This window comes from Salarias fasciatus, chromosome 3, assembly GCF_902148845.1.
Source record: "Salarias fasciatus chromosome 3, fSalaFa1.1, whole genome shotgun sequence".
Taxonomy (NCBI): domain Eukaryota; kingdom Metazoa; phylum Chordata; class Actinopteri; order Blenniiformes; family Blenniidae; genus Salarias; species Salarias fasciatus.
The window spans coordinates 8,288,582-8,315,623 of NC_043747.1; the positions used below are offsets into that span (position 1 = coordinate 8,288,582).

Below are 27,042 nucleotides of genomic sequence, written 5' to 3' on the forward strand. Positions count from 1 at the left end.
TTATGTTCCCAAAGACTTTTATTTTCAAGCTACAGTTAAAAGAAAACAATATCAGACTGCAGAAAATATAGAATTTGATTGGGTATTCTCTTCACTTTAACATATGTACAAGTCGTCGAAAGAACAGGATATGTACAGGTTTGAAAGTTTGTGTGGAGAGTGCAACTGCTACTGGAGACCGAACAAGACTCTCTCCAAAAGGAAAAACAACAAACAAACAAACAAAAAAAAAAAAAGAAAAACACATGTAAAACCAATGTAAACAAAAAAAGGAAATGCCACAACCTACACAGCCTCAACTTAAATCTTTACACTACGGCTTTTGTTCTCGCTGTGAGACAGTTTCAACATCCGTTCTCTTTTCAGAAAGCTAAGAAATAAACAAATACTTGAGAAAGAAAAAAAAAAAACAAAATATTTTACAACCATTCATTGACGAGCCTCGGAGCCTCTTCAGGAATCCGCCGTGCGGCGACGTTCACGCCCCTCTGACAACCCGATATAAAATAAAAGCAGGGAACCAAGACTGCTTTCTGTTAGCGTTGTCGGTGTGGATGGCGGTCAGAGATCAACGAACGAGGGGGAAACATTAAGCGCTCGGTGGTGAGCAGGTTTTCACCGCTCTCTGCTGTAAGAAGTGCTCCGCTGGAAGAGTTGTCCTGACACTTTTTGCTGATGTAAATAAAATAAATCTCAGCCGGTTCTTACAAATCAAACAGATCTGAGGGGTGATGACTCCAATTTTGAGTAAAAATTTTCAATTAGATTCCCACAAAACCACCAGAAATTAAAAAAAAGGAGCCGTCAATCTGGCAAAAAACAGGAGTGACATTTTCCACTTTCTAATTTCAATGTGGAGACGAGTCTAAAAGAAATGCCTTTTCCAATAGAACGGAGCTCCTCCAGTGGCTTTCACCGACTCAATATCCTCAAGAAATAATTCAGAAAGCACCTTCGGGGGAGCATCAAGAGCCGAAAAACGCCAAACACAGTCCGGCAGATTCCTGTAAAGCCAATTAGAGAAGGAACAAATGGGTGGTGACGGTCAGAGCGGATGATTCTCCAGCAGCCCAATAGTAGAAATAAAATGAAAGAAACAAAACAAAAAAAAAAAACACAAAAAAAAAAAAACTGAGGGATAAATAAGAATGGTTGTGATTGTCAACAGAAATCCTACAAAACGGACCGTCCGGCTGTCGTTCTGCTCACAGTTCAGGCTGTTTTGGCTATAGGCATCACAGAAAGTTAAGTGTCAAAGAAACAAAACGAAAACGGGGGGGAGGGAGGGAGGGAGGAGGGGGGGAGGGGCGTGGCCGAGTGCTCGTCCCCGTCCCCTCTCGTCTCTAGGTGTCCTTTTTGTGGCCCGACCGCCGCAAGTCCCTGCACTTGTGGCAGTAGAAGATGTCGGGGACGTTGGACTTCTTGATCTTGGCGCAGGACAGGTGCACCCAGATGCTGCACTGGTTGCACTCGATCATGGGCCGGCCGGCGAACGGCTTCCCGCAGTAACAGGTGATCAGGTCCCAGGAGTCGTCCCCTGTGAGGGCCGAGAGCGGGGGACAGGGAGGGAGAGTTAAAAAAAACACCGCAAATACACCAAATACAGTCTGAGGAGAGCAAAAAAAAAAAAAAAAAAGTATTGCTATCTGAAATGAAATCGTTCATCCCTGCAGCGGCTCTCCTACCTGACTCCACCATAATGTCTTCGTCGGCGATCCAGGTCTCCCCCTCGCTGGAGCTCATCTCGGCGTCCCTCATGGCCTCGTCCGGCGGCCCCTTGCCCAGCCCCTGCGTGCTGGAGGAGGAGCCCCCGTGCTCCGACAGCAGCTCCTCCCGGCCCGGCCGCGCCTCGCCGTGCGCGGTCCTGGCCTCGGAGTCCGTCTCGCTCTGCGGCGCCGAGCTCTTGAGCTTCTTGGCTTTGGGCTGTTTGGAGTTCTTGCTGCGTTTGATGCGCGCTCGCTTCTCGCCCTCGCTGCTGCCGCTGTCGGCCGCCGCCATGGCGGAGCCCAGCGACAGCTTTTTCAGTTTTTTGTCCTTCTTGCGCTCCGCCTTCGAGCTGGCCTGGCTCTCGTACAAGGAGTCCTTAAGGCGCATCTTGTCCAGCAGGGCGCTGTCCGAGTGCATGCGGCGAATGTTCTTGCCCTTGTTCGCTCGGGCCTTGCGGACGAACGTGTGGATGGTGTGGATGTCGGAGCTGCCGTCCGCCCAGGCGCCGCCCATGGAGCTGCTGCCGCCTCGGCCCCCGTCGGCCGACAACCCCGAGCTGTGCGCCGAGCTGGACGACGTCGGGGACCATGAGCTTTCCTGCGAGAACACGAGGACGGCGTTTCAGTCTGAGCCGCGATCACTGATCGGGAGACACTGAAGGAAGCTCACCTCTTTCGGACTGGGGATGTAACCAGCATAAGCCAGGACGAAGCTGCAGAACTTGTTGAAGTCCTCAACCGTCCTCTTTTTCCTCTCTGGGGGCTGCAGGAATCACAGGAATCACACATCTTTGTTAAACAAAGCTCAGCTCATGTAGAGTAACAGTCAGCTGAAAAATGAGTATCGATAATCATGCTAGGTTACTCACCAGAGGTTCCGTTTTACATGTCAACAGTGAATCTGTGAACAAGAAAACATTTCTGTCAGTCACAATTGACCAATGTTGACTCAAACATCATTCAAACACAGATCAAACACTTTACCGAGTTATTTAATGATCGATCTGATGAACATACACACAATGTAAACATTCAAATATGTGCACAACTCTTGTTGTTCCTGATCCTTTTAATAGAAAATTGAGATTAAACTTTGAACACTTGTTGAAGTGTGAACATTGACAACCAGAGCTTGGACTAATTTGGTGTCCGTGTTGCTCAACAGCAACCAGAAGCTTCCTTCACAGAACTCGTCATGACATTTTTTGGGGTTTTTTCACTTCTTGCCGATTTCTGTTGGTTTCTAAAACGGTCTCCGAAAAAAAGAGACTTGAGGTTTGGCTGAGTGCAATAGTGCAATTTTAATGCCATAAACTGATGCCGACGGGAGTGACGTGCACCCTTCTGTTTGCAGCGTTGCCGTGCCGGCTCACCTGTGCAGGGTGCACGCCGTTTTACACCAACTTTTATGAATCGGGTGGCGGCAGAGCGAGTGCATGTGCTCCACCCCTGTTACTATCTCCAACGCAGAGGCGCACATATCAGCTCCCCATTCAGACTGGACGGAGGTATAAAGGAGCAGCGGAGACAAAACAAACTGGCTGTGTCAACAGTTCTGCAGTTAGGAAGCATCTCCCAGAGACCGGCTCTGATCACACCATGAAGCCAACACATTCACACACCTGTGTGAATTAATTCTGATCACTCTGCCTTCAAATGATCTCAAATGGAGACAGTCTAAGATAGTCCGTCTCGAAAAGCAGGAATAAAAGAAGTACTTTTGCATAAATGTGGAATATAAAAGTCTTTCGATGTTTCATTCATGTCCAGGGTTGACCTTGGTTTAAATATGCTATCATTATTTATATAGTTGCAGCCTTCACTAGCAGTCTTCCTCCTACTCACCTTATATTCACTCTATTTGCTTGAGTTTAAACTCAATAGCAAAAGTGATTTTTGGCCAAGAGACTGCTCTACGACTAGAATAAGAGGAAAACCTGAATGGGCAGAGCATGCATTCAAACACACAGGAGTTGGTGTCTATAAGGACAATAAAATTAAGACCAAATCAATAACTGATGTTCAAAAGAGGAAATATGCTTGTTATTTTCAAAAAACTTTGACTATGGCAAGATAACGACGATGATCGCGAATACCTTCAAGCACATTTATACAAGATTTTCACGTCGTTAAATCTCCAATATGTTCAAGCTAAATGCTAATATTAGCTCCCCTGTCAATGTCAGCTAACAACACGCTATTCGGCTTAAAGGCTTGATCGGAAGCGCAATTCAAAGCAATACTTTGGCTAAAATCACTCTGTGTCGCTCTGTGAGGATGGTTATGTATTCCCGAAGCAGATGATAGAGGCAGATAATGTTTTAAAGCCACTGTTCAGCTCCTGGAAATGGAAGTGGGAGGCTCGGTAGCTCAGTTAGCTCTGATGCTAAGCAAGGTGTAGCCTTCACGTTTAACCGGGCGTGCCGATCTTGTCAGCACCGGAGACCGGGATGATGTGTAGAAGTGAAGTTTTGGAGCTTGAAAGCAGAATAACTCTGATTTTAAATCGGAAAGATAGAGCGCGATTTTTCAGGGGGATGGTCGGGGGAGCTATCCAGCTATTAGCCACCAAGCTAGCAGGTTCGGCGCGTTAACCAACTTAGACGTTTACATCAGGTTAGATAACAACGATAATCGCATTAGGACTGCAAATTGTATCTGGATTTGCTTCTATACAACGATCGTAGGGGTTTTAAGACAAGACGTGGTGTGATACAAGAGCAAGTCAGCTCGTTATTGCAGCATACGCAACGTTAACGTTAGCATTAAGTTGCCCACAAAGCGACATTTTTCGACACCAAACAGACGGACATCACATGTAAACCGGCCGTTTTGTCGACTTTTCGTCTACAAAAAAAGGGAAACGTACCTTGGTGCTCAGACATTATGTCGAGCATTGTCGCCTCATCGACAAGGCCTCGATTCGAGACAGAAGCAGCAGGCGAGCTAGCCGGAGAGCCGCGGCCGTCGCTCTGCGCCTTTCCCCCGGCGTGGCTGCACCTTACCGCCGGGCAAGTTCACCAACAGAAAGCCCAAGGCGCGGAAACCCGAGGGGACTCGGAAACTCCGGCTGCGGTCGACGCCGATGCCGTGGACCCCCTCGACAGGGACCCGCGAACGGAGCAGGGGCAGCCCACCTCGGAACTGTCGCCACACTATCAGCCTGGCAAAAATACTAATTCCTCCGTTGCTTAACGTGCTGCAATCCCTTTACTTTGCCAATAAACACATCGAACTCGCGGCACTGAGCTATATCGCGACTGCAGACTCCCGTCAAAATAGGAATCGAGGATCCATAACTGGAACTTGTCGGATGAAGTTTTGTGTTTCTTCGCTGTGTGGACACAAAACGGAGGAAACTGGAGTTTTTATTCCGCTCGGTCCTCTCGGTGCGCGGCAGAAGCCTCTTGAGGGTGCCAGCGAAGTGTTGCCTGCGGTGCATGCTGGGTAACGTAGTCCATTGCGGACCAGCGTAAGCCACTGACGCGACGTGCTCCAGACGGATATAGAACTACACTTCCCAGCCTTCAGCAACAATTGTGCAGAGGGGGATTCTGGGAGTTGTGGTTTTGAGCGCCGAGCGACCTAAACATGCTATTCAGCAAAACCAGCTGAACTTGAAATCGACCGAGAAAGCTTTATTCCTCTGTCTCACATTGCCAAATAGAACATAAATACACATTATTTTTAGCCTGGATTGACATCGCTGCGTCTCCCGGAGATGACTCGGACCATTTCTCCTGATTTTCGCGGTTAAATCGCTGTTGAACGTGAGGCATGCTAACTAGCCACTGTACCATGTTGTCTGAACTACTGCAAGGCAACGACTCTGGAGGCTTCCTGGTCATACAAGGTAGATACAACATTTAAAAGATTTCTAACTCCCAAGTTGTGTCTGGTAGCTTTTATGTGAACGGTCTGTTGTCTGACTCTCCCCACATGTGTAGATTCTTGTCGTTATTCTGGACGAGACCTCCTGAGGAGCTTCATCAGCTCTGCTCTAGACAGGTATCTGATCTGACTGTGTTTATGTTGGCATTAGTGCCTCAGAATGTATTTCCTTCAAAACCATCCTGGTGTTGATTTGTACTGATTGTTATGCTCTCAGGGAGGAGGTTGTTCATGTGCTCTGCTTTGAGTCCAGTGAGGAAGAGCTGAAAGATGGACTGAGAGCACCAGGCCTCCAGAGGTGAGCCAGAAAACATCAGTGGTGGTGAAGTGGTTTGCAGGAGCACTGCACAGTGTGAGGTTGAGTTTGCATGTTCTCCCCATGTGTAGATTTCCTCCTACAGTCCAAAAATTTACATGTAAGATTATTTCAAATTGTCCCTTGGTGTGTATGTGTGCTTGTCTTTCCTGTGGTGAACTGTTGACCTGTCATCATGTCTTTGTTGTCCTCAGGCTACATTTTCACAATGCTTATTCCGACCCCCTCGGCTGGATGGACCACTCAGCCTTCACGGTCGATAAGTTCTCTTTCGAGGAGCTTACGCATCTGGTGAAGCAGTCGCCGCACTCCAGACCAGCCACGTTAGTCATCGACTCTCTGACGTGGATTTTGAGACACGTGAGTCCACCTGCTGTCTGCAAGACACTTCAGCAACTCAAAAAAGGTGAAGTTAAATGGTTTTATTCACGCTTTTCTGTCTGCACAAAGCAAAAAAACCACATCAGAGCCCTTCTGTGTACTGCTGATTATTCACTCATGTTAATGTGAAGCATGGCTGGACCTTATGGTGTTCGCTTTATGTGAAGATTATCTTCTGTCTTCGCATTAGGGGGAGCTGTCAGAGCTGTTGCCGCTCTGCTCCATGCAGATATGCATCAGAGAGGGACTGTGGGAAGCGTCTGCCACTTGGCCACTTCAGTCATCACCGTGTCGCCTGGAATCAAGGGCGACGAAGCGCTGGCGAAAATAACAAAGCGCTCAAAATCGGGGAAAGTTTTGCAAGATGTAAGCTGTGTTTACAATCCGATCACTGATATATGTTTTGATGTTGTTATAAACGATTCTGTTTTTGTCCTTCAGGAGGAAATATTCAGTATAAAAGAGGATCTTACTGTCACCATCCAGAACAAGCCCAGCCATCTTGGACATAAACAGGCCGACCCTGAGGAGCAGCAGGTGCTGTGAAGCATGTGTGTATTCTCCTCACCATGCATGGATTTACATGACGGGACTGAAATATCTATTTATTTCGTGTTTCTATAGACGGATCCGACCGCCAACTTGACCTTCAACCTCCGTTTGTCTGACACGGAGCGCGAAGCCAAGGAGAAACTCGCACTTCCTTTTATGTTCAGCAAAGAAAAGTCAGAAACCTTCACACAAACAGCAGATTTCTTTGCATTCAATATTTTGAAAACACATTCAGTTTTTTTTTTTTTTCTTTAATCCAACAGGAAAACGGCTCTTCTGCACCCGAACCAGGGATCAGGACGGATCCTGTACGAGCCGGACGCCAATGACGACTTCGACCAGGAGGACCCGGATGATGATCTGGATGTGTAGCATCGATCGGTTTTAAACATACTGAAGAAGGACAGGATCCACTTTACTTACCCTCTATGCCTTCAGAAGAATCGTTTTGCGTATTGGAAACTCACTGAAAATCCATAGACATGTCCAGTCAGTTGAATGTTTGACATGTATCTGGGCAAATGGTTCTTCTAATGTAACTCATCTTTTTTTTTCTTTCTGATTTTAATAAAATGTTTTTCTTTTTTTTAATCTCACTGTTACTTTTCCATTAAACTTAGAATACACAGTGTCATGCTTCAAGCCCAGGGGCGTTGAAAATTCTTCATTAACAGTCAGATTTGATCATGTTAAAGACCTAATGACCAACAGGTTTAGTATCTGATCTTTAATTTTATTTACCAAAGTGCTACAAACTAGCCATAGATAATTAAACTCTTTGGAAAAATGCTGTAATTATAACAAATATGTCAGATTTGTCCAAAATGCATAGTTTTATGTATTTATTATCATTTATTTATAAATGGCTGTTCAGTTCAGGGTGTGGCTCACATAAAATTTGATCGAGAATCAAGATAGGCCCCGGGGCGGACTTTGCAAATGCTTGTCCGAGCTATTACTTTGATTTTTCTCTAGGTGTCACTCTTAAAACACAAGATGATCATTGATTATCAAGAGCATGTGGAAACAACAGTCTGCTTACAAACATCCACAGCTACAGATTTTTATAACAGGCTCATATATTTATTTATCTTACCTTCCACCTCTTGAAGTGCACTAGAAAGTGAAAAATATGAATTATTCATATTACATTCAGTGATGGATTAGATGCAGTGATAGAGCCGTCAGATTATATGCACATAATTCCTTTTTATAGACACAGTTTTGCAAATCAAGTGCCAATATCAATGTCAGGAGTTATATTTGCTTCACAGGGTTGTGGTAATTACCAAAGGCCTCGTCGCAAAGATTAGGCATCGGCAAACAACATGGCAATTACAAATATTTGTACAGGAGATATTGGTTTGTTATTATGTGATATGCTTTTCCACTAAACACGACACTGCCAGCCAGTTTTTACAAAAGAATGGAACAGAAATAATTTATTCTTTTCAAATTCTTCTAAAGCATTGCGCCACAGAATAAATAGAAAAGAATATTAAATATTAAATATTATGTACAGACTTTATGGAGACTAATAAAAGCATAGAAAGGAAAAAATGAACTGAACATATTTCAAACATGACCTTGGCCAGGGCATATTTTTTCAATTTTAAATTACAATAAATTTTGCACACTTGTCATTAAAGATCATCAGAGGAAAATTAATGTTTTAACTTGTTATGAAATGCAATAAAACAGCTTTTTTTTCCAGAGTACTTGCAACAATGCATGTAATACTTGACATTACGAATAAAAGATTTATTGGGTATGTACAATTGCTTTTTAGCATACAGTTATCAAATAATACAAAGAACGCAGTCTCCCAAAAAAGAGGTCACATGATTTTCAATATTAATGAAATCACATCATTTCTGCCAAAAACAATTTTACAGCAGAATAATTGTTTCAATACCAAAGCTACACTTTACATTGATGTCTTTCTTAAATATATCTTTTATATAAGTTTTAACAGGATAAACTTTTAAAGATGCTTTCCTTAACGTAATCAAATACACACAGAGAAATCTATTCCAATATGAACTACCATAAGGTAAAGTTGTAACCTTTTAGGGAATGTGGCTCTAATAGATTTAATTTTATTCAGACCGTGAATAGAATACAATACTTTACAGTCAAAGTTAAAATGAGTCAATTCTGCTGTACATACAAGACAGCGGGAAAAAAAACAGAAAAGTGTAATATCTAGTATTATGTACCCTTAAATGTGTAAAAATCGAGTGGAATATATCCTTAAATGTAAAATATCTAGTAGAATACACCTTTTAAAGAGAAATTTGTAGTAGAATATATCCTTAAATGTAAAATATCTAGTAGAATATACTCTTTAATGTGCAATTTCTAGTAGAATATACCCTTTAAAGTGCAATATCAAGTACAATATATCCTTTAATGTGCAATATCTAGTAGAATACACACTTTAATGTACATTATCTAGTGGAATATACCCTTAAATGTGCAATTTCTAGTAGAAAATACGCTTAAATGTGCAATATCTGGTAGAATACACCCTCAAAATGGACGTAAATGAGTGCAGATGTTTCTGTAGGGGCTAAGAAGGTCAGTTTGTGCACTTTTAAAAAACGCACCCTGGAGCGGACCCCGCTCCAGCCCGCCGCTCGTCCACGTCTGTTTGTTTTCTTTCCACGTGGACGTGCCGCGCGCAACCGCAGAACTCCGTCGCGGAAGTGACGGCAAGGCGGCGATGGCGGCTCGCAGCTTCATTCCGGATCTCCACTGGACTACAAACTGATTCTAACCGCACCGGCTCGAGTCGGGGGAACTTCTAGCGAACCGTCTCTCGTCGGAGGCCGCGCCTGCTCACACCGCGTCGAGCCGGGGCCTGTCAGCGAGCGGCCCCGCGGCTTTTCGGGGGTATTTTCGTCCAGCGCTCAAGGTGGTCACCCCGTCGAGCTAGCGGTAGCTCGGCGGCTACAAGCTAACGGTAGTTGGAACCGTAGACATAAAGGGGTCGGAACGCACACACACGCATACACACACGCACGCACAGCTAGCTCCGAGCTGCGTGCTAAAGGTCCGACGGGCACAGGCTCCTCTCTCCCCCGCGGCTCCGTCTGCCTGTCACCGAGACAATGCGACCGGACTCCATTTCTTGCTAGTTGTGCCACAAGTGTGCAGAGCGGGGAACTCACACGTTTGCTTGGCCTCTCACCGGAATCGCAGCTTTGGCGGTTTGTGGCTCCAGACGGAGGAGAGCCACCTGGGAAGAACCATCCGAGCTCAGCAGTGAGGACTGAAGCAGATTTTTTTTTTTAAATTTTTTTTTTTTTAACTGCAGGAGGGGGGTCTTTTTGCGTGCTCGTCAACATGCTGAAGACCCGGCAGTGTTTACATGGCATCCGCACTTTTCTCGGCGTAACGTCCAGAATATGGGGCTTCTTCATGTACATCCTCAGGAAGCATTTACGAACGGTGAGCAGACCGACGGCCCATCGTCTTGTATTTATGAGACAAGTGAACCAGGTTTATGTGCTGCCAGGTGTGCCTGGGTTATGATTCCCACATCCGCCTGCATTTAGAGGCAGATCACCTGCTCTCTCACCTGTCCAGGTGCATCCACTGATATGACAATATTACAATCTGCTAGAGAAGCATTTACACCCCTCAACCTATCAGTTTAACACTTTTCTCATCTACCACCGTTCATTTGCTTTATTAAGTTAAAAAACTGATCAAACTACTGTATGAAGTGTGTGGACACCTTCAGGATTATTTGATTTTGTGCACTGTCAATTCCATATAATGGTTATTATTCCACAAATTAGCCTATTTGTTACAGCTTTATGTGTTATTTCTGCAGCTGTCTTCTAAAAATACCTGTTAATGTCCTCAACATTAATGTAAAAAAAACCTTCCCTCCTGTAATCTTGCATCTTTGTTATTCAGATCGATATTAGCATGTATTCAGTAGTTTTGATCGTTCAGACACGAACAACAAGCTTATCTACTGCCCAGCTTCTATCAGTAATGTCCAGGTGGAAACGGCACAAAAGTTTTGTCTCTTTTTGAATTAATGTGTTTCTCTCAGGCACAGCTGAGTCTAAATCTGCATTATATTGAATGAAAAATGTGTCTTTTAACACTGCAATGTAAGAATCACTCCCTTCCACTCTCTCAGTGAGTTCTCTGATATGTCTGTTTTTGGTGTTTAAGTGTATGACATGCTTCGTGTGAGTGATCTCCTCATCCAGCTGCAGCACAAATGTGGAGAGTGCAATGCCACACAGTGCGGGTCACCTTCGATTGCTTTACAGACGTCTCCATGATAAACGTGGCATTTAAGGTGACAGAGGCCACCTGCTTGTAACTTAGACTCCCACACAGGTGTTGTTGGGTCGTGAATAGACATGCGTGTGTGGTGTAATATGAGTGGACTTCGTCTTCACCTCCGTATCGGACCAACACAAAGCCTGGAGGACTGCCCTGCCTTGTGTTGTAATCATCTCGCCGGTGGAGGTTTGTCCGGTTTTATTGTGGGTCGTCGGCAGGCCCCGAGAGTGAGTAGTTGAGTCCATGTTGTGGCTGAAGTGAGAGGGATTATGTTGACACAGAGAGAGCTCTGTTCTCTGCCTCGCTCTGTTTGTCTCATTCTCGCTCAGACTTTAGTTTGGTTGTTTACAGTCTTTGATGCCCTGAAACTGTGTCATGATACACGGACGGTTTGCGCACGGCGCACTGGCGTGGAGGTGATCCCGTGTGTTTGGCCTAATATTCAGCTCATTTGGAATCATTAGAGTTGGGGTCTTGTGTAACTGAGACTCTCACGATTTCCTTTTTTTAACTCGGTCTGTTCTCAGACCGCCGCACACCAACCGACGTGATCCAGACATTCACGTCCATTATAGTTTTATTGGATTATGAATATTAGAACGTAGGTCATAATCCCATGTACGCTACACTGTGTCAACAAATGACGAGGTGGTTGTTTGTAAATCTTCCCCTCGTGCGTTATATAATAGTCCTGCTTATTGCCCTGACTGATACGGCAGTGTGGTGGAGCTGAGTGTCATTTAGTTCTGAAAGCTGTGAAGTTGCCCCTGTCCCGATTGTTTTCACAATTTTGATTCCTTCTGTCCTTGCTACGGTATTTGTAGTAAGCGACCTTGTTTCCCCCCTCTTACATTGTTATTTGGCGTTCATTGGTCAGATAGAAAGGTGAAAAATGATCGACTCAGGAGTTGTAGCTCAAGTTAAAGTTTAATCGGGTGTTAGTTATAAAGTTGCCCGAGGCCTTGTTACAGTCTCATCTCAGTTAAGCATTATAAACAGAGGCTTTCAGGTGTTTAACCGTCTGAATAAAACAGCATTAAACTCAAAATGTTATTGGTCCTGAGGCATAGGTGTCATTCTGCGGGGTCGGTGGTCCAGATGGACACTCTGGGAGGTGCACGGAGGGCGAGGTCCCCCCGTGGTGCCCGGCAGCTGCCATCACCAATAGGCTTCCCTCGAGCGGGCTCTGCCAGGCAGCGGTGGGAGGGAGCGTGGAGGGGAGGGAGGCCCCCGTCTGAGGCTCAGGCAGCCCGGGCTCCGTCAAAGTCACCCTGCAAGTCTCCCTCGGTGCATGTGCCCCATGCTCCTCTGACACCCACCGACAGCTGGGGGGATAAAATAGCCCTGTGAAGAAAAGTGCAGAGCCCCTGGGCAAGAGCAGCCCTGGGAAGGATCCTCTCTCTCCCTCTCTCTCTCTCTCTCTCTCCCTCCAGTCACTCCGATCACAGCAGAGCAAGAGCTGCTGGGAAGACTGACTGCTTCGTTTAGTGATTTCAGTCAACTCTTCCTCTGTTGCATCCATTCATCTGGTTTTCCATGAATGCTTCAACGGCTCACGTTAACGTTTTAGATTTTCAAGACCTTCGGATCAACAGGAAGTCGTAGAGACGAGATCCTTCTCCTGTGATCCACAAAACACCAGTAGAAGATCTTTATATCCTGTAAAAAGTGCTGTAATAAAGATTAGAGGCTGCAGTTTGCTTAGTGTGAAATATGTAAATCACGCTTAAATCCAGAGCTGCTCATGAGTTCAGCTCTTGGCGGCTCTCTGTTTTATGTCCGAACGCTCAATTTGACCTCATTCATTTGCATTTGCAGATAATCCAGTATCAGACGGTGCGATACGACACCCTGCCTCTGTCTCCAATCTCCAGAAACAGACTCAGTGAGTACATCTTCTCACACGTGTGCTATCTTTATATGTGATGTTAACGGGCCTTGTTTTGTGACTTCAGATAGCAGTATCTCCACATGTTTGTGATGTGGAACTTTAGGATTAATCAAGTCTTTTAAGGAAGATTGCTGAGATTTTTAAAAAAAAATTTCAAAGACAATTTTATGCGCAGACTCATTTCAGCGCCGCCGGTTTCTATACTCTCCCCTGTGTCTGATCAATCTGCCGCCCTCAGTGTCTCTACTTGTTATGATCCACATTTTACAATCAAGCAAAGTTCAGTTTGTCATCAGAAAGAGTCACACGGCACTAAAAGAACCCAAAAATGAGCCAAAACAACACATCCATTGTCAGAGAAATTCACTCCTCATAATATTTGGGTCAAATTTCAGCTCATCCTGGAGAGAAACACTCCAGCTGCCTTAAACTTCCAGGCCTTTGAGTTGGAGTTGTATTTATTCATTAAGAGTACTCAGAGGAAGCGAGCCATCCACAGTCACCCTGTCATCTCACCCTGAATGGTTGTGGTCAACCTGCCAGGCTGCATTTGTCAACTGTCATGTTCAGCGCGTCAAAAGATCATCTGAACACATGAGGTAATAACCTGGCTCGCACCGTCCCGCGTGCGGCGTAAACACCAGGCTTTGTTGACGGTGTACCTGAACACCCCCCCCCCCCCCCCCCAACGGTGTGTGAAGCACTTGGAAGGAAATTGTCAGCGTTTTTCACAGCTGTCAGCGTGAGAGACGAGATACGCGCCGGCCAAACAGTCTCGCTTTATGTTGAATCAACGCTGTGCGATGCATAAATATGTAAATGTAATGAATTACCCTTCACACTGAGCCTCCACTGAGCAGCATTGACTGGTTTAAAAAAAAAAACACTAATGCCTAATTTGGTTATAGATTTTTTTGGGATCGACTTTTCAGGAGAAACAGCTGCTGTCGGCTGTGTAACAGTTCATTAGTAGACTAAGAGAGAGCTCCTGAAATCACTATTTCTCTGATTTTAGAAAGAAAAAAAGGTCACATATAGTTTCCTGTCTTATACTAGAATGCGACACGATGAGGAAGAGGAGAGGAAGCGCGAACGTTGCGGGCGATGCAGACGCGAGCTGGGATTGGCTCGCCGGCTCTGAATGAACTTCCTCTGTCAGTGGAGAGCTCTCTCTCCACTCAGAGGAAGGATTGTGTTTCAGTCTTACTTGACTCGCCTTTGGCTCAGTCTGCGGCCCTCGGCCTCAGATCCACGCCCAGCGAGCGCTTCACCTTCACCCAGCTCCGAACGCCTCCCGGTACTCACGCCGATCTGAAGAAGCGGTGCTTTAAATTTGTGCGCCGCGCCGCCTCTCAGTTCCGTCAGTCCCCGGAGTCAATCGGTCTTTGTTTAAGAACAGTCGTCTTCATTACGATGCCACCATCTGGAAGCTGCTAGACGCGTCCCCCAAGGATTAATGGAGTCTGCAGCCGCGGAGTAAACTTGATTTGGATTAGCCTCGTGAGTCTCAGCAGCTGAAGCTGCTTTAAAGAAACACACCAAGTCAAGCGCGCTCGCAAAAATAGTCACATTTATCAACACGGTGGGAAACGAACTGTGTGTCACCGCGTTTACCCATTTCCAGCTTTAAAAATAAAAGTGTCTAATTATGTGGAGTTCAATGTGAGAGTGTGTCAAGCTGGCGTTAACCGCAGGTTTTATTTCAGGAGCTGGAGTGTAAATATGCTGAGTCGATCCTGGTGTGACGAGTCGCTCCTGAAGCTCTCAGTGACACTAACCAGCCGGTTAAACCCACATCTGTTTTCTGCACCTCTCTAAAACTCAAATCTTCACCCTTTAATGATTTGAAGTGCGCTAAAGGTCACACAGCTGGCCGCCTCTGTTGTTTTCAGGTTTCTGTCATTGTTTCCATTCAGAACCAGTAAAAGAATCATTTTCTAAGGTTGGACTTCAGCACGTGTCGTGATTCACCCTTTACATGAAGCGACCTTCAAACTGGTTTTCCTCGTCTTTAAAAGCAGCAGATGATTCTAAACTTTTCGTCTCCTTTATTCAACTTTATTGATTCCAAATTTCCTGCAGGATGTAGAGTGAAGTCAATATGAGGATAAAGCTCTGGAACATGATGTTCAGTAATCCGGTTGCTGCTCTGAATTCATCATACGGTTTCTCCTGCTCATGCTCCTGTCGCTCATTTCCATTTTACTGAAGTAAACAAAGGTTCACGTGTCTGTAATGTTGACTCCACCCAGACGCAGTAAAGAGGAAGATTCTGGTTCTGGACTTGGACGAGACGCTGATCCACTCTCACCACGACGGCGTCCTGAGGCCCACAGTGCGGCCGGGCACGCCGCCAGACTTCATCTTAAAAGTACGGGACAGCCGGGCGTCGGCGGAGCGCCGATAAATCTGAATACCAACCGTTTCTGACCGAGCGAATCCCTGTTTTCAGGTCGTCATCGACAAGCACCCAGTCAGATTCTTCGTACATAAAAGGCCACACGTCGACTTTTTTTTAGAAGTGGTGAGTGTCTCTGAAGCGCACCGTCCTCCGTGAGTCACTGAGCCTGGACTCTAACACCGTCGTTCTGTGTGTGTGTGTGCACACAGGTGAGCCAGTGGTACGAGCTGGTGGTTTTCACGGCCAGCATGGAGATCTACGGCTCGGCGGTGGCCGACAAGCTGGACAACAACAGGAACATCCTGAAACGCAGATATTACAGACAGGTAGCGCTCGCCCGCCTGTTTGCACGGCGCCTTTCAAAACCAACAGTCCTAATGCCCCGCGGCTTCTTGTTCTTTCTCTCCCCAGCACTGTACGTTGGATCTAGGTAGTTATATTAAAGATCTGTCCGTAGTACACGATGACCTGTCCAGTATTGTTATCCTGGACAACTCGCCTGGCGCTTACCGCAGCCATCCAGGTAAGACTGGCTGATTTCATTTTAGTTTAGTTATTTCAATTGCTAACAGCCCCTCTTCAGCTGCAGTTACTGCATGTACAGTCGTTTTATTGCAGCATTAAATGAGGCTCCGTCTCAACGCGTGTCAGGCTTGTGATGAGGCAGAGCAAAGGACATAAGCGAAGGCTTATTCCCTCCATAGAGCCCGTATTGTAAAGGCCGCCACGCTGCGCTAGTCCTGAGACTCCTCCAACGCTCAGCCGCCTCTTTAAAGTGGCGTAAAATCACCGCCGTGTCTGTTTCTCTGACTCTGCTGACTCTCCTCTCCTCCACCCGCCCCCTCCAGACAATGCAATACCCATCAAGTCCTGGTTCAGTGACCCCAGTGACACAGCACTTCTTAACTTGCTGCCTATGCTGGACGCACTAAGGTAAAGGGAACGTTCCAGTTTGGCGTGACTGTGAAGCGTCTCTCCGGTCGCTGACTGTCCTCCTCTGGTCTCTCTGGCTCTGGCAGGTTCACTGCTGATGTCCGCTCCGTCCTCAGTCGAAACCTCCACCAGCACCGACTCTGGTGATTGGCTGAATTGAGAGCACCGGAGGCAGGGGGGGGGCTTGTTGACTGGCTTCCTCCTCCTCCTCCTCCTCCTCCTCCTCTTCCTCCTCTCTGCCGGCTTCCATCCTGCCCTCCATCCCCGGCGCAGGCGACCCACCAGCCCTCCTGGCGAGACGGGGATTGGCGAGCGCCTAACACGGGATGAACAGTAACGGGATCGCCACAGCCCAGGAGCTGCTGGGGCGGCAGGAGGAGCTAGCTTCTCTCTATCTATCTATCTCTCTCTCTCTCTTCCTTCTTGATTCTTTATTTGTATTATTATTTTTTTTTTTTTTCCAAAACAAAACGGAGCCTCTCTGCCTTATCGCTCCTGATACTGACTGTGCGTATGCAGGCGAGCTCGTGGACGTGAGTTCGGAGTATGCTTGCTGAGTTCGTTAGTCCTTTTTAAAGTTTTTTGACGACTGGGAGGCTGGTACAGAGAAGGATCCAGCGACGCAACACAGACCCACCATCTCCCCTCCTCCATCATCACCAGACATTGCACTTCAGCAGACAAGTCTTCAGCTCACCGTCTTAACCCCTCAGAGAAAAGAAACAAAACAAAACAAACCCTCCGCCCCATTTTAGATTTAAGCCCCAGGAATTTATTTTTTTTTTCTTCTTCTTCGACTCCTAAGGTACAGTTTTTCTCCCCCGGCAACGCAGGATCCGTTGAAATGATGTAAGTGATGGACTACTGCCTGCAACACAACATCCACAAGCATTTTCCTGGACAGCTGAGCCCCACCCCTCCACTCCCCCCACCCCTTTTTCTCCGGCCGTCTTCACTCTGATGGGACTCAATGAAACACGCTTGACTTAAAAGTTGTGAGGAAAAGAAGAAAAAAAAAAAAAAAAGAAGAGTAATGGCTTGTGGACTGCCGTGCCTCCTTTCCATATCTGATTGTTTCTGTCATCACGATATATGATAATATGACTTCTGCATACCATGATTTTGCCCCCTCTGTTCCCCCCCCCCCCCCCACCCCCACCACCACCTGACGCCATCCTGATTTCATCTAATAGGAATTGCACTTAATTTTCCTCCCTTTATGTTTTCGTTGCAGTTGGGTTTTGTATTCGATTTCAATTTTGCAGCCTTGCCCCTTTTCCGTTTTAACCTCCCACCCCTCCCACCCCCGAACTGTTATGGATTCATTTATTAAAAACCCTCCATCTTTAAAATGCCTTCTGAACAATGTCAGTCTCGTTAAGGCTCACAGCGGCTTCTTATTGGCTCTGTCTCCAGGTCTGTGTTACTAATAAAACACTTGTCAGTATCGACCAGTTATTTGTTTTTTCAGCTCGATTCATTTTTAATTGCAATCCTTTTTTTTTTTTTGGTTTTCCATCTTCATGTTTGAGATTTCTGGTTATCCAGCCTGACTCACTGCTGTGGTTTATGGTCTGCTGCCACCACGTGGTCTGGCGTGGTATTGTTTTCTTCAGTGCTGATGGGACTAACCAGGACACTACCCTCTACATCACCGTGCGGCCGTGGCTTAAATCCCTGCAGTCAAAGACATGGACGATTGGTCACAAGTCATTATGTAAATTTTAAACCTGAAATCTTAAACTTTGTACCTTTCAGTCGTCTCAGATCAGATTATAATTTGACGCCTGCTGGAGAAGTTGAGTCATCTGTTTTGCAGATAAATGCATGTGACGGCAGTAGAGTTCTAGTTTTATTGGATCTTGTGTCACTCTTCGGCCTGACTGTACGTCTCGGCAGCTTCTCACGTCCGTAACGTCAGGATCTGTTCAGTTCTAGTCCCTGACATGAAGTTCGATTATTTTCATCTCATATTTTATTGAATTGGCAACAACGCTGAAAATCTATATATACGTTCTGTGAAACATGTCAACCAATGCTGTTTCCCCGAGGTGAGTGCTTGTGTGTACTGAACATCTGGCTGCGTTTCTTGAATCTCCTGTACTGACCACACCTCTGCCTCCCTTTCATACTCAGAAATATGTAGAAAGGTCAGTGGAAATTCCCAAAAAGCTCCAACACGGTGCCGATGTGACAGAAATCACCTCCTCTGTCCTCTCGGTTGATTGTAACTGATGAAATCTTGCTTCAGACCCGATTTGTTTTCCAGTATTTCACAGCTCCTGATTCAGTACTCAGCCGACTGCCAACAAATACACACAGATTAGCGACTGCTCTAACCAAACAAAAGCACACAATCATTACAATAAACCTTCCACTTCCTGGAATGCCCTCAAGTTGCTTCGACCTGCTGCTAAGTTGTGGGGAAAGTATGTGATTCTGCTTTGACAGAGCATCCTCCTTTCACTTTCAGTTCCATTGTCAAGGAGAGGAGTGCCATCAGGTGAGGGAAGTGTTCAGGTCTGCTCACACAGAATGATCATGAGACAGTGAGGCACAGTTATCACATGAGTGAGCTGAGTCATGTTAAAAACAGACAAAAGTGTCATGAAAACAGATTTGAAAAAAAAATTAAATCTAGGAAATAGAGGGGATTTCTTAGAGACATAAGTAAACAAGCTGTTTTTCTGTTTTTTAAAAAGATTTTTAAAGGTCACAGACCCTGAAGCGAGTTGACGTGTCAGATAGTCTGACCATTACACCTCTGATGTGGCAACAACACCTTAATCAAGACGCCAGACTAGTCTTAAAGTCTAATGTTCAGGATGATTAGCGAAAACGTGCTGGACTGAACTGCGGCGGTTTGTAGAAAAGCTCAAAAAAATGAGTGTTTTAAGGCAGATTTGCGGTTAAATTGGTCATCCCGTCTCGTTCTGACTGCTGGGCCGCGGTCATATGACAAGGACAGAGGCCTCCTCACCGCCCCGCTCCAGGTCTCCGTGCGCCGCAAGCCTTAAAAATAAAGTAGTTCCCCTCCAGGATTGCGTCACGTATCGAAAAATACCAACGAAGTCTGGGTTACAATTAGAGAAAATAATCTATTTGGGTAAATGATCCATAATCTAAGCCGCTGTGGCCAACTGGAGAGTTAAAGTCCACCCTGCGAACTCGCCCTCTCCCTCAGCGTCATGTTGTTATTGTATCCCTCCGCCGCAGTCGCACTAGGAAAACAGCTGTGGGAGCTAAAGCTAGTTAGCAGCGGCAGCATCGTTTGTGTTTGTGTGTCAGCACTTCCAGTCGCTCCCCGAGTCAGAGCCCAGCGTTGAAAAACCCCGAGAGTGACCGGCTGTTTTGTCTGTCATCTCCGCTCACCATGAAGTTCCACTACAAAGAAGAGCACCCGTTCGAGAAGAGACGGTCCGAGGGCGAGAAAATAAGGAAGAAGTATCCGGATCGGGTGCCAGTAAGTAGCTAACGCTAGCTCCATTTGTGCTGTTAGCAGGATCGCGGCTTTCTGAATTTGTCGAGGTTAGTCATCGACTCTCAAATATCTCGGTGGAAATATCCACATAAGCCGTGGCTACACGCATCCGTGCGTGTTGTTGAGTGCCACGTTCGTAAACAGCTCGCCTAGAGGTGAACGGAGGATCCCGGTGTGGCCGCAGTGAGCAGGCCAGGTTAGCCTCCTTTCTTCCGCCTTTGCGTTGTTTTTTTTTTATTATTTTTTTTTATTATTATTTTAAGAAATCGGATAAAAAAACCAAAGAAACAATCCCACCACAGAGCAGTAGATGTGTTGATGTTTTTGTGCACATGAGGAGAGACGTGTCGGGGTGGAACGGGGCTGCTGGGTGTATGTTAAAGCTAACAGCACCTTAAAATAGGAACTTGTTTACGTCGCTCCTCTGGAGGTAGATTGAGTCGAGATCTCCGAGTCTCTGGCTTCATGCCACACAAACTGACTTATTAAAGCCGTCTGGGCCAAATCTGTCAGTAAATCCATGCTTTACTGGTGTCATGTAAATACCACAGTCAAAGTGATAATGTGGCTCCATTAAAATGTTATTATCATCATGACTGACAGATCACGGTCGCCCCATTACAGCTGATGTTAATAGAATAGGATAGAATTAATTTATTAATTCCAGAGAGAAATTCTTTGTAGCATTGCTCCACACAGAATTTATAGAGGAAAGTCAAATATAAATTGTACAGAATAAAAATTCGGACTGATGAAAGAAAATCATTTCCTCTTTTAAAAGTAACACTTACTAATACTAAAGTAATACTGAAGTATTATGAATATACTAACTTAACTAATGGTTATCATCAGCCATGATTTTTAATCTATTCCTCCTTCCCTCGATAGTATTCAACCAGTTAATCCCCTCCAGATTCATATGGCTCTATTGTGTCACTGAGGATAATATACAATGAAAGGTGAAACTTTACCACAGGTAAACCGGAAAACCGATTAGTTCCTCAATTTGCTGAACAAATCAACCAACAATTAGAAATTAACGTAAATTATCTGCCACAAGTTCTCAAAATTGCACTTAATGTTTTAAAATAATAAAAAAATCAAAGCTCGAAAGTGCATTTTCATGTGAATGCAGAACAGAAAACCAAACAATCAAGGGGAAAAAATTTTATGCAGTAATCTAAAAACAGCAGTTTCGGGCGAGTATATAAACAACCCCAGACCTTAAAAGTTGTGAAACCTGAGGTGGTTATTTTTGCTCCCTGTGCTGCTAAACAATGTGACATGCATCGATAAAGCAGCTCAGACCACGCTTGACTGACAGTTTGTCACATTTTCAGATCCTTTTTCACAGAAAGGTGAAGTCCATGTACCTCACACTCGATAAGATCTGTTCAGGTCCGCGGTGCTTCCAGGTTCCTCACCGCCTCTGTCTGTCCCTCAGGTAATCGTGGAGAAAGCCCCCAAAGCCAGAATAGGAGACTTGGACAAAAAGAAATACCTTGTCCCCTCCGACCTGACAGGTGAACGCTGCACTACGTCAAACGATGTTGGCTCGGTGTAATCTAACACGTGGAGTCTGAAATGAATTAAACCGTTTGTGCTTCTTGTTTTTTTTTTTTTTTGTTTTTTTCAATCAGTGGGCCAGTTTTACTTCCTCATCCGAAAAAGAATCCACTTGCGAGCCGAGGACGCGCTCTTCTTCTTCGTAAACAACGTCATTCCACCCACCTCAGCGACCATGGGAGCGTTGTACCAGGCAGGGCTCTTACTCACATTTTACACAGCGCTGTGTTGTTTTGCCTCATTTTTTATTAACCCTCCTTTCCGTGTCTTCCAGGAGCATCACGAAGAGGACTTTTTCCTCTACATTGCCTACAGTGATGAGAGTGTGTACGGGAGCAGCCAAAGGGAAATCTGATCCCACCCCCCCCCCCCCCACCCCCCCCTCCAACCACTACACATCTTTCTGAGACCTCCACCGTTCATTCATTTAAATAATAAATCCAGCTCAGCAGCCTAGAGTTCCCACAGTAAATATGTCAAAAGCACTTTCACCAACTACACATCACTTCTCCTGTTCATTTTTGTCTTTAATATTCAGAAGTCTGAATTGTATTTGGCTCCTGTTTTTTTTTTGTTTTTTTTTTCTTCTTTCTTTTCAGTAGGAAGTTTGGGTAAGCGGTCTCACGGCCAGTCGAATCTCTAGTTTCTTAACTGATCGTAGTTTTCTGATCAGACAGAATAAATGATGTTAGAATAGGTTGTAAGTATAGTTAACCCGGGGATAAGGGAAGAAAGCCTTGATATGCGAGTTCAAATCGGCACCGGTTGACAGCGATCGGGATTTATCGTTTTCCAGTTTGATTTGCAGGAAAAGAAAAAAAAAAAACACGTGTGGTTTAGGTTTTGAACGGCTTTTAGAAGTCGAGGGCAGTGAGGTGGTCTCTGACGGAGTGAAGGATAACTGTTTTGCAGCAGTTCTTTCCCTATAAAGAAGAAGAAAGTGGTTTGTTTTTGTTTTGTTTTTTCGGCCGGCTGATGTAAGAAGTTGCTCATTGCTGATTTCTCGCGCTCGCCCTGCGTCTGAACGGAGTCGAATAGAATTCAGACTCAACAATCATCCTCTGCTTTCAGTGGTAAAGACTTGTTATGTTGACTGCTATAATGATTATTGTTGTTATTGTTAATTTTAGATGGCTTACTTTCTAAAGGTATTGTAAAGCTGAGTGTAATTTTCTCTTCTTTTTTTTTTTAAGTTTGTCTCCCTTTTTTTCTTATTTTTTAAAAAAAAAGAACGATTTGAACTCTGTATACAGCTGCATTACTGGCTCTTTCTCTCTACTCATGACCATACATGATAAAATGTGATGAAAAGCTGTCGGTGTCCTGTTTGTTTTTTTTAATATATATTTAAAAGATCCCTCCTCTTCTGTTGAAACCACCGTCTTGACGCTTTCCTTCGCTCCGTCCATGAATCTCCTCCCTATTTGCCATCTTTTGTCGGTTTTTATCTATTCGCTATCTCCCCTCAGCACATTCCGCACAGAGCGTTTCGGGCTTTATCTGGGACTGCTCAGCCCCGGCCGTCGGTCTGATCTGTTCATTTCTAATCCTGCTCACGCACAATAACAATCTCGGTATCCTCGCCTCTGCCAGCTCAGCCAGCAGACTTGTGACTCGGTCACGGCGTTACACCCTGACTTGCATATTTGTCATGGCTGGCTTTGTGCAGCCGGTGATGCTCAGCCCGGAAACAGACAGTGGTTTCTCAGATAGTGGGGCTTTGCTGAGTCATTCTCGCACTTTTTATTGAATTATTAACGTGCGACTTTTTTTCTTAAATGTAGAAATTGATAAATTGGTGGAAAATTGTCTATTGGGGCCTGGCGTAACACAGGCCTCCTCATATATTCTAAACTGCTTCATCCACTATGGACACTATGTACATCCTGGACAGATCGGGTACCAATAAATAATAGATCATCAAGGAAGGGTTTGTTAAAGCTTTTCAAATATAGAACCACTGCAGCACACAACCCTGGATGAACCCAGTCATCAGTTTAGATCTTTTCTGCTGATTGTTACTGAACATGGTTTAGGAGCACAAGCACTGACAAGTATTCTGACAAGCTTTTTTTTTTTTTCAAAACAAACTCGAGATATCTTCTACCCCAAATAGAAACTCTGGCAACTCAAAAGGTGTTTTTTTTAAATTCCTTTATTGTTGTTGTTTTGTTACACTGGAATCCGAGATCATCTGTATTAAACTACAATTCCCACAATGCACCGCGGTCGCACTTGATACGGGAAGTGCACCGGAATCAACCCGGGACGAAAACGTCTCGGTCTGTTTATATTTTGGATTTATTTAGTTGGACTGCTCAGCTCGTCCGTTCGTCCGCGCACCAGACGGCTGGGTTCCTTTCAAGCGACTCACAAAGCAATAAAAGTAGGACGTTTGTGTCGTTATAACTGCGGCCAGATGTAAAGCGGCGCTAGATGTAATGACATGCAGTGTGTAGCAGCTAGCTAGGGGGTTGCTAGCTCACGTTTGCTCGCCGGCGTTTATATATCAGTGGTTTTTGCCTCTGATTTGCACACCCGAACTTCACAGCCGATACTCCAAAACATGTGTGCGTTTCTTTGTGTTGTGTTGCAGAAACACTCAGCGGGTTGACTGGAGTTATAGCTAACCATGCTAAGTAGCAGCTAGCCGGTAGCAGCTAGTTAGCTGTGGGCCTTTTGGGGCATTTCGTTACATTACCGAATTAATAAACCGATATATATGTTTACATATTGTTTAATGTATTTGTGAATGTGCTTCCATAAATAAAATGTTTGCCCCCCCCCCCCCCCCCCCCCCCCCCGGCTGCAGCTGGCCCCTCCGCTGCCTGTCACCATGCCCGCCCTGCTGGAGAGACCCAAGCTGTCCAACGCGATGGCCCGAGCCCTCCACAAGCACATCATGAGGGAGAGGGAGCGCAAGAGACAAGGTCCGTCCGTCTGTCTCTCTCTGTTTATATCTCACACACTCTCTCAGTGGGAATTTGACATTAGTAGAATATGTAATTCTCGCCCTGACTGTATGTCTTGTGTTTGATTGTGCAGAGGAGGAAGAGGTGGACAAGATGATGGAGCAGAAGATGAAAGAAGAGGAGGAGAGGAAAAGGACGAAAGAAATAGAAGAGAGGATGTCCTTGGAAGAAACCAAAGAACAGGTTAAAAAAGAAGAATTAGAAAAGTCCACTTTTTTTCCTTTCATGTTGGATTATTACATCAGATGAAACTCTACCTTAACAAACATCCTGTTTTTCTGCCCGGATGTAAACATCAGGTGATGAAGATGGGTGAAAAACTTCAAGGACTCCAAGAAGAGAAACATCAGCTCTTTTTACAGCTGAAGAAAGTCCTCCATGAGGAGGAGAAGAGGCGCAGAAAGGAGCAAAGGTAATGATCTTTCTTGGTAATTCACCCAGCAGTCCTTGTGGTTGAAGCGTTTTTAATGTCTCTACTTCCTGTCCTCTTAGTGATATCACAACACTGACATCTGCCAGCTACCAGCCCAGCCTGCCCATGCATGCAGGGCAGCACCTGCTCAGTATTCAAGGTGAGACAACTTCCCAGGCGCAGTGCGAAGGTTTTTCATTTCATCCCAGTCGCATTAATCTGTCCATTCTCTTCAAAACTCTTCAGGTAGTCCAGTCAGTCACAGTCGACCTGGCGCGCTGCTGGGAGAGAGAAGCAAACAGCTGTTTCCAGCTACTGTGATTCCTGTGAGTGACAGCAGTGTTTTCATGCAGGAGGATGCAGGGTTTTGTTTTTCTTTTGCAGCGGCGGCACCTCCTCCTCCTCTTTTTCCTCTTCCTCCAGGCACGACACTACCAGACACCCGGGTTCAGCTCCAGCTCGGCAGAGCACGGGCAGTTCAGCGGCGGACAGGGGGTCCATGAGCCCTACGGGGTGGCCCAGGCCCAGCACCCCTCCACCTACGCCCCCGGGCCTTCTGTACCGGTCAGCTTTGCAAGCAGCTCTCAGATTAGAGGTACGTTGGATTCTGTGTCTTGCTTTCATTAATAAAATTAAATGAAGATCCTATGAATGCAGAGTTTCTGGTCTCCCTCTGTCCTTGCAGGTGCGTCTGCATTCCAGGCCATGCAGTACCTTCCTCACCAGCAGGCTGGTTACCCCGTCCACAGTCACTTCACCTCCCAGCCAGGTACATTTCACTTCTCTCCTTTTCAGCTCACTTTATCAGATTCTGATCGGTATCGGCAACAACTGAATGTGTGCGTCGTGCAGGATACATCGGAGCAGGGATTCCTCTGCAGAAGCAGCTGGAGCACGCCAACCAACAGTCCGGCTTCACTGATGCAGTAAGATCAGGAAATAGAAAGTGACGTTTAGTCTGCAGAGGATCCTGAAGTGATGGCTGACAGTGATTGCGTTGTGTTGATGCTCTGTCAGGGCGCTTTGAGGCCGATGCATCCTCCCGCCATGCACCCGTCTGCACCGGGCCTGCTGCCAACGCCATCGATGGCGGTGCAGATTCCCACTGCAAAGGTCAGTCTTTTCATTCATGAACGCTCAAGTATACACTCAGTTCCCATACAAGCCGAGCTCTCTCATTTCACGTATTTTATCTACATTTTGAGTTTTCCTTCTTCAATTGTGCACACACTCGTTAAGACTTCTGTGTTCAAGCAGCTCTGCAGCGCGTCGTGATATCACACACGCTGCCACATGTTTCTGATGCTCGCTGGAATCGGCGTCTATATATAACTAACCGTGTGCGATGTTCCGTCTCTCCGTCGCCAGGCGCCGTTCCAGAGCTCCCCCCAGGGGGCTCCTCGCCACAGTTTCCTCCCCCACAGCCAGAGCGGCCAAAGGTTCTACCACCACGGCAAGTAGCCGCCCCGCCCCGCCCCGCCCCGCCGCCTGCGCCGAGACGAGACGTCACAGCCTCACTGAAGAGCCGGAGGTGGATCCAGATCGTTCGGATTGGATTTTTTTATCTTGTATAATTTCTTTGAGCATTTTTTTTTTTTTTAACAAGTCGATCCACAGCCGTCAAACTTCTGCGCTCCTGTGAAACACCCTGCTTTGATTTAACCATGATTTTGTTGTTTCTTTGTAAAACGCCTCACTATTTCGATCACACTGAAGCCGTTATTGCGGCGCTTTTGTGCACAGGATTGTTAATAACTCGTGACGAGAGGCGTGTCTCTGAAAACCAGCACTCGAGGAAATCTTTCACTTGCCGATCGACGACGCAAATATCAAACCACAGTAAATATGTCTGGAGTTTAATTGCCACACTTTTAATGTTCCATCCCGGCCTTACTTTGAGCTCTTCTTGCTTGAGTGTTGTTAAATAAACAGTTAGCCACGAACAACAGTTTCTGTCGCCGTTTATTCGTTTTGGGGGGAATTTAGACATTCTGGCTGTAAGATCTGAGAAGCATCTCACCAAAATGGCATGGTTTTGGCTTCACCAGGCGAATTTGGGCGTTCTGGAGGAATCCGTTGGCCAACTTTCACGTTCTACCAGCTTTTAAACAAACAGAGGCCGACGTGCCATGTCGGGAGCCTTTTGTTTTAATAGACAGGTTTTTCAGGTGATCCACAGCAGAGGGACGGGCTGGTTCAGGGCTGAAGGGAGTGGTGCCACACTGCGTT

General features: G+C 45.7%; 5 protein-coding genes across 5 annotated transcripts; 4 read left to right on the forward strand and 1 right to left on the reverse strand.

Moving 5' to 3' along the window:
- Positions 1 to 5,114, reverse strand: phf23b (PHD finger protein 23b). Its single transcript, XM_030088336.1, has 5 exons — positions 4,576 to 5,114; positions 2,576 to 2,607; positions 2,377 to 2,469; positions 1,686 to 2,304; positions 1 to 1,537 (listed from the first exon to the last, which is right to left on the reverse strand). The coding sequence occupies exons 1-5, from the start codon at positions 4,601 to 4,603 to the stop codon at positions 1,344 to 1,346; spliced, it is 966 nt and encodes a 321-aa protein (XP_029944196.1). The 5' UTR covers positions 4,604 to 5,114; the 3' UTR covers positions 1 to 1,343.
- Positions 5,088 to 7,432, forward strand: elp5 (elongator acetyltransferase complex subunit 5). The gene is made up of 8 exons (XM_030088337.1): positions 5,088 to 5,559; positions 5,654 to 5,714; positions 5,815 to 5,895; positions 6,108 to 6,319; positions 6,485 to 6,660; positions 6,736 to 6,831; positions 6,919 to 7,019; positions 7,110 to 7,432. Exons 1-8 carry the CDS (start codon positions 5,484 to 5,486, stop codon positions 7,216 to 7,218), a joined length of 912 nt encoding a protein of 303 aa, XP_029944197.1. The 5' UTR covers positions 5,088 to 5,483; the 3' UTR covers positions 7,219 to 7,432.
- Positions 7,433 to 9,570: 2,138 nt separating this feature from the next.
- On the forward strand, positions 9,571 to 17,387 carry LOC115386127 (CTD nuclear envelope phosphatase 1A). The gene is made up of 9 exons (XM_030088341.1): positions 9,571 to 9,811; positions 10,166 to 10,299; positions 12,976 to 13,042; positions 15,301 to 15,419; positions 15,501 to 15,572; positions 15,659 to 15,775; positions 15,861 to 15,972; positions 16,298 to 16,382; positions 16,469 to 17,387. Exons 2-9 carry the CDS (start codon positions 10,195 to 10,197, stop codon positions 16,527 to 16,529), a joined length of 738 nt encoding a protein of 245 aa, XP_029944201.1. The 5' UTR covers positions 9,571 to 9,811; positions 10,166 to 10,194; the 3' UTR covers positions 16,530 to 17,387.
- A 2,238-nt stretch (positions 17,388 to 19,625) lies between these two features.
- On the forward strand, positions 19,626 to 22,639 carry gabarapb (GABA(A) receptor-associated protein b). The gene is made up of 4 exons (XM_030088342.1): positions 19,626 to 19,845; positions 21,308 to 21,386; positions 21,504 to 21,622; positions 21,704 to 22,639. Exons 1-4 carry the CDS (start codon positions 19,756 to 19,758, stop codon positions 21,782 to 21,784), a joined length of 369 nt encoding a protein of 122 aa, XP_029944202.1. The 5' UTR covers positions 19,626 to 19,755; the 3' UTR covers positions 21,785 to 22,639.
- A 1,036-nt stretch (positions 22,640 to 23,675) lies between these two features.
- gps2 (G protein pathway suppressor 2) lies at positions 23,676 to 26,756 on the forward strand. The gene is made up of 11 exons (XM_030088338.1): positions 23,676 to 23,815; positions 24,242 to 24,359; positions 24,475 to 24,584; positions 24,701 to 24,813; positions 24,894 to 24,973; positions 25,060 to 25,139; positions 25,237 to 25,408; positions 25,499 to 25,582; positions 25,666 to 25,739; positions 25,831 to 25,926; positions 26,182 to 26,756. The coding sequence occupies exons 2-11, from the start codon at positions 24,266 to 24,268 to the stop codon at positions 26,272 to 26,274; spliced, it is 996 nt and encodes a 331-aa protein (XP_029944198.1). The 5' UTR covers positions 23,676 to 23,815; positions 24,242 to 24,265; the 3' UTR covers positions 26,275 to 26,756.
- The last annotated feature ends 286 nt before the right edge of the window (positions 26,757 to 27,042 follow it).

Bases quoted from the DNA above. Each gene is read 5' to 3' on its own strand.
- phf23b (XM_030088336.1), bottom strand. From the start codon at position 4,603: ATGCTCGACATAATGTCTGAGCACCAAG. The intron at 2,470-2,575 runs GTGAGTAACCTA...TGATTCCTGCAG, and splicing joins CATGTAAAACGGAACCTCTG to CCCCCAGAGAGGAAAAAGAG. The intron at 1,538-1,685 runs GTAGGAGAGCCG...CGGCCCTCACAG, and splicing joins AGACATTATGGTGGAGTCAG to GGGACGACTCCTGGGACCTG.
- elp5 (XM_030088337.1), top strand. From the start codon at position 5,484: ATGCTAACTAGCCACTGTACCATGTTGTCTGAACTACTGCAAGGCAAC. The intron at 6,661-6,735 runs GTAAGCTGTGTT...TTTGTCCTTCAG, and splicing joins CGGGGAAAGTTTTGCAAGAT to GAGGAAATATTCAGTATAAA. The intron at 6,832-6,918 runs GTGCTGTGAAGC...GTGTTTCTATAG, and splicing joins CCGACCCTGAGGAGCAGCAG to ACGGATCCGACCGCCAACTT.
- LOC115386127 (XM_030088341.1), top strand. From the start codon at position 10,195: ATGCTGAAGACCCGGCAGTGTTTACATGGCATCCGCACTTTTCTCGGC. The intron at 10,300-12,975 runs GTGAGCAGACCG...TTGCATTTGCAG, and splicing joins TCAGGAAGCATTTACGAACG to ATAATCCAGTATCAGACGGT. The intron at 15,573-15,658 runs GTGAGTGTCTCT...GTGTGCACACAG, and splicing joins TCGACTTTTTTTTAGAAGTG to GTGAGCCAGTGGTACGAGCT.
- gabarapb (XM_030088342.1), top strand. From the start codon at position 19,756: ATGAAGTTCCACTACAAAGAAGAGCACCCGTTCGAGAAGAGACGGTCC. The intron at 21,387-21,503 runs GTGAACGCTGCA...TTTTTCAATCAG, and splicing joins TGTCCCCTCCGACCTGACAG to TGGGCCAGTTTTACTTCCTC. The intron at 21,623-21,703 runs GCAGGGCTCTTA...CGTGTCTTCCAG, and splicing joins CCATGGGAGCGTTGTACCAG to GAGCATCACGAAGAGGACTT.
- gps2 (XM_030088338.1), top strand. From the start codon at position 24,266: ATGCCCGCCCTGCTGGAGAGACCCAAGCTGTCCAACGCGATGGCCCGA. The intron at 25,740-25,830 runs GTAAGATCAGGA...ATGCTCTGTCAG, and splicing joins AGTCCGGCTTCACTGATGCA to GGCGCTTTGAGGCCGATGCA. The intron at 25,927-26,181 runs GTCAGTCTTTTC...CTCCGTCGCCAG, and splicing joins TGCAGATTCCCACTGCAAAG to GCGCCGTTCCAGAGCTCCCC.